The following is a 13409-nucleotide window of genomic DNA, read 5'->3' on the forward strand; positions in this document are numbered from 1 at the left end:
GTCTGAACAAATCCTGGTTTTTATGGCATCTAGAAAAATCATCCCCAGTGACCGTGTCTTGCGCTTTGTCACTTAGGCATTCAGTGGCAGATTGTTTTTACCTGGTGCCGAATGTAAAGAGCTGGACAGGCTCTGTTCACATCTGCGTTCGGTCTTCCGTTTTTCTGTTCCGTCATAGGAGCAGAACAATGAAAAACCTGAGCTGCCGTGTCCATTGCATGACAGAAACCACGCTGCCCTATTTTGTACGGAAAAAACTATGGCATCTGTGACAAAGTCCCCTAAGGGATTCTTCGACGCAGATGTGAAGAGCCTAAGTCTCTGATCACACCACCATTAGTTCTTTTCTGCCAGGCTTCATCTTTTTTTTGATGGTCAGAATAACGTAGCATGCTGCAGTATTGTATCTAGCAAAAAACAAAAACTGATACAAGTCAGAGGAGAAAAAAAATGGATCCGACATAACTGATCATGACAGCACCGCAATATGCGTTATGGCTCCTATTAAAATGGAAATCATGATGCAAGTGTGAACAGAGCCATATTGAGAGTGATGTGTGCTCCTCCTGCATCAGTCTGTGAATAATGGAGAAGTGCATGCTGTGACTACTGGGAGAGTGACATAATATTTACTACTAGAGGGGAACTCTATTGTGACTACTGGGGGTGTGTAAGGCGGGGCTCTGAAATCCCTATTTGCTGGTCTTTTTTCTTTCATGTGCAATCAATCACTCCACAACTGGACTTTGCTAAGATTTGCCCAGGCCTTCTATATGTCAATTTAATGGGTTTTGATAACTTGTAAAGATATAACCAGTACATTTGTTGCTAAAAAGGGTATAGCCATTAATGGGTTGAAAGGTATTCACACCAATAATTATTAGGATTACTTACAATAGACGCCTACAGTTCTTACCTACTGGTTCATTAGTACCAAGGTAAAAATACAGTTATAAAAGAATAAATCGATATACTTCTGGTGGCAATATAACAAATGGAAAATAATCCCCCCAACCACCCGCAAATAATACACAAGTTTTCTACTTGGTAGCTTATTATTAGCTTTAACCACACATTTCTCTCAGTTTATATGGTATCTGGATCCAGTTTAAATAGAAAGACTTTGAAGTCGCTCAGTAGGTTATGTAGAGACACCACAGCTATGCCGAGCGTGTTTGTACAAGGCGCTATGTGATTATTCACTGGCTGCTGATACACAGGATTCTCGAACATGTGACAGTATATACTGCAGGGTGCTCTACGGAGCGGAATCTGAGACCTCGAGGGATTTCGAGACGATTCTTAAGTAACAAAGTTCTTCCAGATTACTTACCAAGCATGTCAGTATAACCCCCAGCATCTTTAACAAAAATAGTCCCTTTTTCTGAGGTGCTGTACAGTCCATGTCTTCAGTCACCACCTAATCCTCGGGGACCTGAAAAGAAAAAAAAATACAAAATATGACCAATTCTGAATTAAGAGGCTATGGAGTACTTTCACCATTTATATATGTAGAACAGTAGAAAAACACTCCTGAATATGTACAAGTGGACACAAATGGCAAATATTCATCTTAGTATAGTATATAAAGTACATGATGGGCATACACGTCACATGAATGGGAGACTGGTCATAAATGGCAACTGATATCAGTCTTTGGTTCTGTTCACACCGACTCTGTTTTGGGGTCAGTGGTGTTTTACTATCTTATTGCTGTAAAAAAGTACTGAAAAGGAAACCTGATTGGTCCTATTATAAGTCAACCAGATCCATCATAGCTCCGACCAGAAGCCTGATGAAGGCACGCTACCTGCGAAACGTTAAACTCGATTACTGTTGATAGTGTAAATTATATATATATATATATATATATATATATATATATATATATATATATATTTTCCTGGACACCCGAATCTTATCTTTCTACAACCGGACAAAGGACGGATAGAAGCAGACATCGACGACCACCACTTTACATTGTTGTAATCCCTGATAATCCACGACTATCGCACCAATTGGACGACGAGGATGTTTAGGGGCCTTCACATCTATTCCTATAAGTAATTAATCTCCAGATTTGACCTAAATGCAATCTCTATATATTACAGTATGGTGCCGGCATTTTGTTTATGATATACTATGTAATGTGTGAATCATGCCAATCACTATTAATAAAAAATAATGAAGTTGTCGTCACAGCTCCACACCGGTTCTAGGGTAACAGAGTAGTTCACTTTTAATAGGGTAAAAAGGTGGGACTTCATTTAAACAGTAACTAGACTGATCAAATTTTTGATAGGTCATAGAGACAATGTCAAAAGTTTGGATCAGTGTGGTCCGGGTGCGGAGACCCCCTACCATTGCTGAAATGAAGGTGCAGAAGCGCTCAGCTGAGCACTTTGCTTCTTTGGCTGTGATCAGAGCTCCTGGTCGGGCTGAAGATGGCTCATAGAAGGTCTATGTAAACCATCTTCAGCTTGACAGTGAGCGCCAATCACAGTTGAAGACGCAGGACGCTCAGATGAGAACTTAAGTATGCACCTTCGTTTCAGCACCCAGACCCCCACCGATCCAAACTTTTGTCTCTGACATATCAAAAGTTTGATGAAATTGTAGTTACGGTTTTAAGTATGAAGAAATAAAAGGTTTTCACAGGAAGAAAAAAAACAGCCAAACGGAGAACACCAAAAAGTAAACAGCTTGTGCCGACTTGGATTTCTCGACATAATGTTTTTAAAAAATGATATAGTAACAAAAATACTAAAATTATTTTAACCAAAATCGATTATTTTGTCACCACATCCTTATTATCTCCCAAATGACTAGTCAACAGTCGGATCAGCCGAATGTCAACGACCATCTTTAATGTAAGGAAGTTGTCCCATCATCTTTATCTCTGTCCGTATGCCCTATTGGTGCATATACATGTCATAGAGGGGGCACCTATTTGGGAATAAAGTTAGACAAAGAGGAGAGCCACTATAAAGTACGTCTTTCGTTCTGGAGGACTTGGCACCACCATGTATTACATGGTCACCAAACGTCCACACTGGGCATCATGTAATCATGCATTTGCCAATGTTAAAGAGGCTCTGTCACCACATTATAAGTGCCCTATCTTCTACATAATGTGATCGGCGCTGTAATGTAGATAACAGCAGTGTTTTTTTATTTATAAAAACTATCATTTTTGACAGAGTTATGACCTATTTTAGCTTTATGCTAATGACTTTCTTAATGGACAACTGGGCGTGTTTTACTTTTTGACCAAGTGGGCGTTGTGGAGAGAAGTGCATGACGCTGACCAATCAGCGTCATACACTTCTTTCCATTTATGTGATCAGCACATAGTAATCTTACTAGATCACTTTATATAGCCACATACACACACACTAACGTTACTGAAGTGTCCTGAGAGTTAATATACATTACCTCCAGCCAGGACGTCTATTCATAATCCTAACACTTTGGTAACGTTTGTTTGAGATTTACAGCAAGGCAAGCGTAATCTCATTTTAAATGACAGTTTACAGCGTAATCTCGAGAGATTACGCTTGCCTTGCTGTAAATCCCACACAAACGTTACCGAAGTGTCAGGATTCTGAATAGACATCACGTCCTGGCTGGTAATGATGTCTATTAACTCTCAGGACACTTCAGTAACGTTAGTGTGTGTGTATGTGGCTGCACATAGTGATATAGCTATATCACTATGTGCTGTGTAAATGAATGGAGAGAAGTGTATGACGCTGATTGGTCACTGATTGGTCAGCGTCATACACTTCTCTCCACAACGCCCACTTGGTCAAAAAGTAAAACACGCCCAGTTCTCCATTAAGAAACTCATTAGCATAAAGCTAAAATAGGTCATAACTACGTCAAAAACGATAGTTTTTCTAAATAAAAAACACTGCTGTGATCTACATTACAGCCCCGATCACATCATGTACAAGATAGGCCACTTATAATGTGACGACAAAGGCTCTTTAAACAGCAAATGTGTACGCTGCCACAGCATCCACTAGCGATAACAACTTAATGTCAAGGGGTTACACTAGTCGGACAACCATTTCACCAGTAGGGATTTACCCCTTTAGGCCAGTGTCACACCCAGTATTTGGTAGTGTTTTCTCTAGCACTGTAACACAATTTTTTTTACGGTTTTTATTTTTTTGGGGGGGGGGGGGGGGGGTAAACCGCTGTTGCCACATGTTAGTTAAAAGTCTATAGTGAAATATGAAAATGTCCACATACATTGCGTTTTGGTATTTTAATAGTATTTTTGGGGTCAGTGGTGTTTTTAAATCAAAATGCGGCATGCTCTAGGTATGGTGTTTTTTTCTGCAGTTTTTATCCATAGAAGTGTAAAAGAAACAAAAAAAAAAAAACCTGGAAAAACACTTTTACAAAAGGACAATAAAAAAAACAGAGCTGCCACTAAACCGACTTTAAAGAACGTAAATGTAAATATATATATTTTTTTTAACATATTTTAAAACGCAGAAATAAAACACTGTGTGAAAGAGGCCGTAAAGGGGTTGCATGAGATTACAAATAACAGTGTTTTTGCGAAACTGCGGCACTATCGTTCATAGGTTGTATCTGGTATTGCAGTTCAGCTCTATTCTAGTGAATGGGACTAACCAGCAATACCACAACACAGCCCACGTACGTACAAGAGTGGCACTGTTTCTGGGGGAGGAAAAAAACAGATGTAATATCACACAGCCCCTTTAAGACGTTCCCCTCCACTGACTCATGCTGCAGTACATCTAATCCCCTCTGATCTCCAAGAAACTATAGAACGAGACTTAATCATTAACTTTCTGCCAAATTCCCATCTCATGGCATCAAGAGTCTTCCATTACCATCCACCCTGCCATATTACTACTCCTTCACATGGAAGTAGTAATAGGTTACCGATAAACATGGCGGCCCTGGAGCGTGGCGTCGCGCTTGCTAAGTAAGAGTTTATGGTGCATTTAAATGTTCCTTGATAACATGGAGTCGTTTCATGCTACATAAACCTCCGGAGGCTGCAGGAAATTAATTGAATTGTTTATTGTGAGACAATGGAGACTTTTAAGTTCAGGGCTGAACAAAGTTATTCCAAGCAGCTTCTGGGAAGGCAAAAAAGGACCACAAAGTACAAACACTTTATTTTTCTTCTATTCTGGACGACGTAAACGACTAGATGAGGTTTGTTTGTACTATTTTCTTGTAAGTGCAGCGATTTCCTTCCAGAAGAATTCTCTCTCACATAAAAGAAGACGTAGACCCACATCTACATATTTAGATAATTGCAAGGTCAGAACTGAAAAGACCCCGGGTTCAGACTGCTCGGCACGGTGTCAAGACCTGCAGCTGAAGGCGTTCTCCGGCTGCCGGATCCTGGATGGCTTCATCCTTTTAACATTCGCTTTAGAATGATCACTTTCATCTCACTTCCCCAGGCTATCGCAACAACGGCCGTTGACACTCAGCCAGAAGGCTCGGAGAACAGGTATTTCTTTTCAGGAGTTCCTTGTCTCACAAGTCTACTGATCATTACTGCACTGCTCCAAGGCCTTGTTCACACAGTGCAAAGTTGGTGCGGTTTTTTTATAAAATTTTTTTTAAGCTAAAGCCAGGATTGCCCTTTGTGTCCTGCATCAGACAATCTTAAACATTCATTCACAGGCATGTGTGTAGGTATATTCTAAGGCCTTATTAACACGAGCGTTTCTGATTTGCATCCGTTTTTATGCATATGACGGTCTGTGTTGCATCAGTATGGTTTCCGGGTGTCACCCTTTTTTCGCTCTCCTCTGTAAGCTCTTCCTTTCCTTTTTTTTTTCCTTGTATTTTTATAGCAACTGATGCGTAAATAATTGACAGCACACGGATATCTATGTGCTGTCCGTTTTTCTTTCACGCACCCATAGACTTCAATGGGCGAGTCTGATCCGCAAAAACGGAGCAGAATAAGACATGGTGTGAGTTTCACGCAGCGTACACACCCTCTGAAGAAACACAGACATGTGACTAGCCCATTATATTGCATTGGTCAGTGTGCGCTCTCTGTTCTATAAACGGACGAGAAACACGTTCATGTAAATAAGGCGTAACGCATACATCTAATGTGTATATACAGAATATACTTACCATGCCCAATTTTCGCCAGCCCTATTCCGTTGCCTGCCACCGGTCCCCCACAGGCCTGTGCAGATGTCAGTGATGTTGCAGCCATAGTCACAATGTGCTACTACAGCGTTTCGTCACTTGGACTCAATGTCACTGTTGTATATACACAGATCCAGCATGGACCGACAGAGAGGAACGGGGGAAGAATATGAATGCTAAGTATATTAGAAAGTATTTTTATTTTTCCTATTTGTTTGCCAGTTTTGGGGAAATGCCTGATTTGAAGACAACACTTTTAGAGGCTTAACATCATTATATTATCTTGGCACCAAACCACTAACACAAAAAAGGGATAGAACATAAAAGTTTTAAAGTAACCCTCCAGTCTCCAAAAAAAAATAAAAAATGTGACTATACATTGGAAATGTATAGTCTTATCTACATGCTGCCCGGCTCCTGAATGATCCGGCTTCCACCCTGGTCGCCTGTTTTCCGCTCTCCAATATGACCTGGAGATATTCTTTGCAAATCTGAGACACACCACCGTCCCCTCTATTGTTATCCGTGGGACCGGCCCTGATGACGTCAGCACTGCGGGTCATATCGCCAACACAGAGGCGGACGTCATCAGTGCTGGCTCATCAGAGGGCAGTGGAGGGAGTGGGGGCATGTCTCAGGCTTAAAAAGATCTCCATAGCGAAGTCTGAAACTGCGCTGGTCATCGTAGAGAGCGGAAATCGGGGGAACGGAACGCAGAAATGGGACAGCAGGAAGGTTGACTACTCATTAATAATGTACAGGCCATTTTTTGGGGGGACTGAAGGGTCACTTTAAATGTTACATCCAAAATTCCAAATGCAGCAACCATAACTTCCAACAAGAGGGAACATCTGAATTAATAGCAACTAATGATACAATTGCAAAATCGTCAACACCATTTGTGCCGCACTGGAACCCAATCAACTATTTACACAATGAGTTCCAAGTAGAAGAGAAATTAATCGCCGCTCATGTACGTACATTCATGTGTTCAACATGGTAATCTATCAGACTTATCTGTCATTCCAATAAACAATCCAGTCTTCTGAAATACGAGGAGTATACACTACTTATGACAATGTATTTTATATACTGTTTAATAAAGATCATTTGCTCCTCAAAATAAAAAAATGTGCAAATATAAAAAAGTTCCTGAGTTGTTCTCTTTGGTAAAGTCTTTTAATACCCGTGTTTCTAATAGACACATTGGCATTATTACAGCTCGGGGCCGGTGTCACCCGGAGAGTGTTATTGCCCCCATTAGGCTAACAACACCCCTCTATTACCCCGGTACCCAACACTCCAGGTGTATCGGGTATAGCTGGGATTCATCAGGGCCGGACTATTAGTCTTTGATGGTCATGTGCCGGGCACCAACAGCTTGTTATTTTTAGGATGGGGAGGAAACAAGGTCTCAAGACCTTCCCTTCTTGATACCAGGTCACGGCTGTCGGAATGCTGTGCCTGGTTATAGAAATAGACGGGGTCCCTACAAGATTTTATTTATAAAAAAAAAATGTAAGAACGTTTTTTATTACTTTGTTTAGGTTGTCAGCCCACAAAGATCGATCTTCAAATAGAAAGATCAATGAAAGAACAAACTTTGTGGGAGGCTAGGAAAACCTCACAACGAGGACAGTACACGTTGGCGACACAGTAAGGGTATGTCCACACAGCTTATTTTCAGCTGTTTTTCGGGCCGTAAACGCCCCGAAAAACAGAAAATGAACGCCTCCAAACGTGTCACTTCCTGAGCCGTTTTTGGAGAGGTTTTCCATTGTCAAAAGAAAAACAGGTCCAAAAACGGCCACAAAAAAACATATCAAAAACCGTTTGATGCTTAAAAAACGGCTGAGAATCAGAGGCTGTGTTCCCTTGAAAACAGCTCCGTATTTTAAAGCCGTTATTTGTTTAGCGTGTGAACATACCCTAAGGGCAAGCAGGGGACGCCGGGACCACTTGCAGGGAATGCTAGGAAGTTAGAAGAGTGGAACTACGTTACGTCATATTGCTGCGTCCTACAGCCCACTCAGCAGTACCGGAAGAGGAAATAAACGTGGCGCCTGCAAGCGATGGAGTGAGCATCCCCTCTAGGGATCCCAGTTATAGGGCACCATGTGATCAGCTTCTAACATAAACAAATTTATTTTTCACAATAATCTACATTTCTACGCAAAGTTTTCAATGTTCAATGTCCCTTTAAATGGGTTTGACTTTATTAGAAGGATCTCCTGATGATAAAATGATGAGTGGCGTCTGGCTACTGTGACCCCCAGCGATCAGGTGTGGTCTGTAATCTGCCTACACAAGTGTTCAATTTCACTGCAGTGCCAATACAGGACAAATTAAGTATTACACTGCTCCCATTGAAATCAATGGGCTATCCGTGTAATGCATAGAGACGTGTTGGGTCCTCCTGAGGTAGACACTCTTTGTAGACACTCTAGCTAATAGATGAGGGTCCTAAACTCGGGACCCCCATCTTCTATCTCAGAATTCTCTTACAGGGTAATTGAAAGTGTTTTTTCTAAACCAGACAACCCCTTTAAGGACTGTTTTAGCTTATATGTATACCTAAACCTGGCAATGTGCCCGACTGGATTTCTTAAATAACGGAGTACACAAGGTTTTGAAGACACGGCACGAGTAAAGTAAGGTTGTATTTTTGCAGGACTTTATTACAGTCCTTTACAAAGTCTGACTTGGCGTAATCTTAATCCAACCTTCAACTAAATGAGTTACTTATCACAGCTAGTGGTATCATAAAGCCAAAATATCTGGAGGCTCAGTCCTTAGATCTGTCTTTGATATAAATCCCTCTGATCACTTGGATGGAGAATACAGTATTTGGAGGCCAGCTCTGCAGTATATTGTACATCTGTCTTTTGTTCGGACTCAACCAAACCCGCAGAACAGTAGCATTTCAGGTAACCCTTGAAGAGCCAAGACGATGCACAACAGCTCGGAGATCAAAGTTTCTCCTCTTTCAATGGTGAACGTCTTAAACCATATCTAATTGCAAGAAGAATTACCATTCTGTATCTATTTACAGTGTCCATGCCAATGCGGGTACAATGAGTTCACGTCTCCGGCCGCTTACCATAGGTTTTTGGCATGAGAGACGTACAAGGATAAAGTGACTGGTTTCTTTTAAGGAGTTAGTTTCACGAGTCTTAAAAATCCATTCATCTTACAATGAAAAGGAAACCTCTGATCGTTCCTTCTGGCTAACCAAGAACCCGATCACATCTTATCTGTAAGGGATACTTTTAGAAAACAGTTCAAATGCCAGGGAATGTGCCATGATAACGGGCAAACTAGGCACTATCTTTTAGAACAACACCAGTTGGTAACTTAATCAGTCATTCTTAATGGTTTTGATTTGCATAGCATCAAAGAAATTAAAGGGGTTGTACGGGATTATAAAAAAGGGTCTGCTTTGACTATAGAAGTAGCGCCACTCTAGTTCATTGGCTGTGTCTGGTATTGCAGCTCAACCAATGGACAGAGTTGTGCTGTTTTTTTGGGAAAAAAATAAATATATCAGATCAATGGAGATAATGTGCGTGTGGTTACACAACGCTGTTTTCGTGGGCACCGCGGAAACCGTGTCAAGGAGTGACTCATCAATTATTATTTTTTAGTGAGGCGATTTGCAATTCTGCCTACTGAAATGACGTCCCGTCTAAACAACGGGGAGTTCTCCCATTGAAAGCAATGGTAGGCTTTTTACAAGCAAGATTCACGCTAGAAAAACATCGCAATCAGCGTAAACAAAGCCTTATAGTCTAATGCCCCTATTACACCGGCCGATAAAGCGAGCGCCGATCAACGAGACACCGCTGATCGCCGCTCACTTGCTCCTGTCACACGGAGCTATGGATGGGGGATGAGCGGTCATTACTCCGATCGCTCGTCCCCATCCATTATCATCATGTCGGCAGCGCGTCTCCCTGTTTACACTGGGGGATGTGCTTCCGAAAAGTATAATATTTTACATTTTAAAAAGGATACGACCTGCAGATGATCGAGCGTTTGTTCGTTTATCTTCTGATCGCTGCCCTGGTTACACAGGGCAATTATAGGGAGCGAGCGTTCTATGAATGCCCGTCTGCCCGATAACCGCCCAGTGTAAAAGGGCCTTAACAGAACCCCTTGAGAGCAAACCGGGCAGGAACTTTATACCGCCCTCTTCAAAGGAAACAGAAAGTAGAGACAGACACGCAGATTTCAGCGGTCCAAATGTGTTTTTTGGAACTTACATTTCAAACGTTGCGCTCACATTGCGCTGTGAGGAAGTAATCTGACGTATTAATAAACTGCCACCCCCCCCCCCCACCGCTGATAGTGAGATTTCCACTGATTAGGGTGCAGTCGCAAAATACGCAAGAGTAATTCCACAGCAGGATTACTTTGGTGGCGACTCTTCTGCGTATTTGTGTGGCGTATTTTAGCGACGAATATCACATAGCACTGAAGTTTATGATGAAATCCCTCATCCAAAATCTGCAAAACATACAGAAAACGCTGCGTCAAGTATTTCCACCGTGGCATAAATCAGTACGAAAATATAAACCATGAATGTGATGGATATTTTGGGTCAATTTTTGCAGCTGATTTTTATTTATTTTTTTACGAACACTCGTTCCCGATTGTTGGTTCGTGTAAACAGGGCAGCGATCATCGGCTGATCACATTGTTTTTGTAGCCTATAAAGGGGATGCGCTGCCGACAATGATGCAAACTGAGGGGCACCGCACGATCGTATTAATTATTGATCGTCCCCATACAGTACAGTATCAGGCCGTGTAAACAAGCGCCGATCAACTTGTTATATCGATGAATGGCGCTCTTTATGCCCACGAAGACCGGACTATACTATGTAGAGGGAGAAATCCGGCAGTCCGGGGGGGGGGGGGGGGGGCGGCTCATAAATCGGCAGGACTCCTTCCTCACAGAGCGAGGCCGTCTAACATGTCTACGGAGTTGCACCAGTTGATTTGATGCATTTTACAACACGATTGATAGATTTTCTCTACCGCGTGTACAGAACTTTAAACTCTTCTGAGCACCAAACAAACACCTTGTATTTTTATCAACCAAAAAAACGTGACAAACCCGACCAAAACGCAATACGGCCTAGGGCGGGATTCACATAACGTTTACTTGCGTTTTCGGTCTGTTTGCGCTGCGGTCAGATGTTACATGACGTTAAACGGTCAAATATGAGAAACGTATATACACTGTGTTTTGGTTTACGCCATTTTTGGGGTTCATGCTCTGGGTATGGCGTTTTCATTTACCGTTTTCCCATAAGCTCCTCTATAGGACTTGCATGTGCAAAATGACACTAAATAAAAAAACCTACGTAAAAATCCCACAACACGTTACATTTACAAGCAGTTCAAAACGCCAGACAAAATCCCTGTGTGAAGGAGCCCTAATAGCATCAACCCACGGGTAACGTGTACCCCCACACAGCATAAACCCACGACGGGTAACGTGTACCCCATACAGCATAAACCAAGCCCAGTGTTCACGCCATGGAGGTTTTAAGTCTAAAAGCACAAAAGCTTAGGAGGGTTTACATACGTACCTATGGGCTCCAATACAGTAACGTGATGGGGTTAATACTTATAACAATATGATAGTCACTGACAGTGGGGTTCACATACTATCCAACGTAGGGGTCTATAAATATGTTAGGTCACAGAAAACGCTCAATAGCAAAAAGTACATTTTGGCGCTCCAATGGGACAAAAGATACTTTTTTTTTTCCTGTATAGAAGAAGACATGCTGCACGCTGCTGTATACAGGCTTCTGTTTCCTATATACATCAGTGGCAGAGTATATGGCATACAGTGGTGTACAGCTTTTCTTTGGAAAAAATACATGTGACCAAAACGTGATGGGGAAGCGGCCGCACGCGCCATAAAACCGTGACCGGACTCCGGCGATCCACCGGCACTGTGCGCCATAGTTATGAATGACGCAATGGTGTGGGACATCTATACTGAAGAATAATGCGCAGGGAGACTGGCGAGAGGATCGCGGATATGGAGAAAAAACACGCAAAGGAATCTGGCGCAGTCGTATATTTTACGGTCAATGATACATAAGCCCCATATAGAATGTAACACAATCACTGACAAAGCCTGGGATAATTGTGTACCATTAACACTTGTATGCATTAAATATAACATTATATATATATACACACACACAATATACATGAACACTGAGCTATGGGGGTATAATGTGATAGATATAGATAGATAGAGATGATAGAATAGATAGATAGAATAGATAGATAGAATAGATAGATAGAATAGATAGAATAGATAGATAGATAGATAGATAGATAGATAGATAGATAGATAGATAGATAGATAGATAGATAGATAGATAGATAGATAGATAGATAGATAGATAGATAGATAGATAGATAGATAGATAGATAGATAGATAGATAGATATGCGGCTTGTATACGAACCCTCTAAATAAACTGCGTTCTCACAGTCCAGTCATTACGATGAATTATTAACACACAAACACCGATGCGCCCACCTGCTGCAGCCGGCCTCCTCCCTGGTGACTCCCCCGACAGTGTTCCGTGCAGGGTACCGCAGGATGACACTCCACACAACCGCAGCCTCCCCGCAGCCCGTCAGCTCCTGCGCGGCCGCCCGGAGCTGTGTGAGCTGAGCTGCCAGAGCAGCGGGAGAGCTCTTTGGCGTCTCCTAGGATACAGGCCCCGCCCCAGTCCCCGCCTCCTCCATTCTCTCTCGCTCTATGAGGGGATGTATTGTAAGTCCTGGAGCCGGAGCTGTGTTCTTATTAATGACACACTGTGGGAAATACATCAATCTAGTGCAAACACCCGGGCAACCAATCATGTTGCAGCTTTCAATAGTGTGTGGCAGATTGGAAAATAAAAGTAGGGAGCTGATAGGTTGCCTGGGGCAATTCTCCGTTACATTAGATTTTATAAATTGCCTATACTACATGTCACTCCTGTCATTTAGATCTCATGCACACAGCCAATTACTGCTTCGTATAAGCTTCAAGTTGTATAGAGCTTATATACCGAACTAATCAAAGACTATGGGGCTCTAATGTATCTCCTTATGTATAAATTAATGCACAGGCACACAGACAGTCTGTATATACAGTAGATTTGTTTTTTGGTTTTGTTCATGTTTTTTTCTTGCAGTTTTTACAAAAATGAAAAAAAAGACACCA

The 13409-nt window shown here is 41.9% G+C and overlaps 1 protein-coding gene across 1 annotated transcript in view; it reads right to left on the reverse strand.

Annotated features, from left to right (window-relative positions):
* Positions 1-12912, reverse strand: part of TNFRSF19 (TNF receptor superfamily member 19) — a 58266-nt gene extending 45354 nt beyond the window's left edge. Inside the window, exons 1-2 of the mRNA XM_075851624.1 lie at positions 12735-12912; positions 1334-1435 (exon numbers count right to left, since the gene is read on the reverse strand). Coding sequence (XP_075707739.1) covers positions 1334-1405 — 72 coding nt within the window. The 5' untranslated portion in view covers positions 1406-1435; positions 12735-12912. The remainder of the gene's footprint in view (positions 1-1333; positions 1436-12734) is intronic.
* Positions 12913-13409: the final 497 nt, after the last annotated feature.

The sequence above is a fragment of the Rhinoderma darwinii genome, chromosome 2, assembly GCF_050947455.1.
Source record: "Rhinoderma darwinii isolate aRhiDar2 chromosome 2, aRhiDar2.hap1, whole genome shotgun sequence".
NCBI lineage: Eukaryota > Metazoa > Chordata > Amphibia > Anura > Rhinodermatidae > Rhinoderma > Rhinoderma darwinii.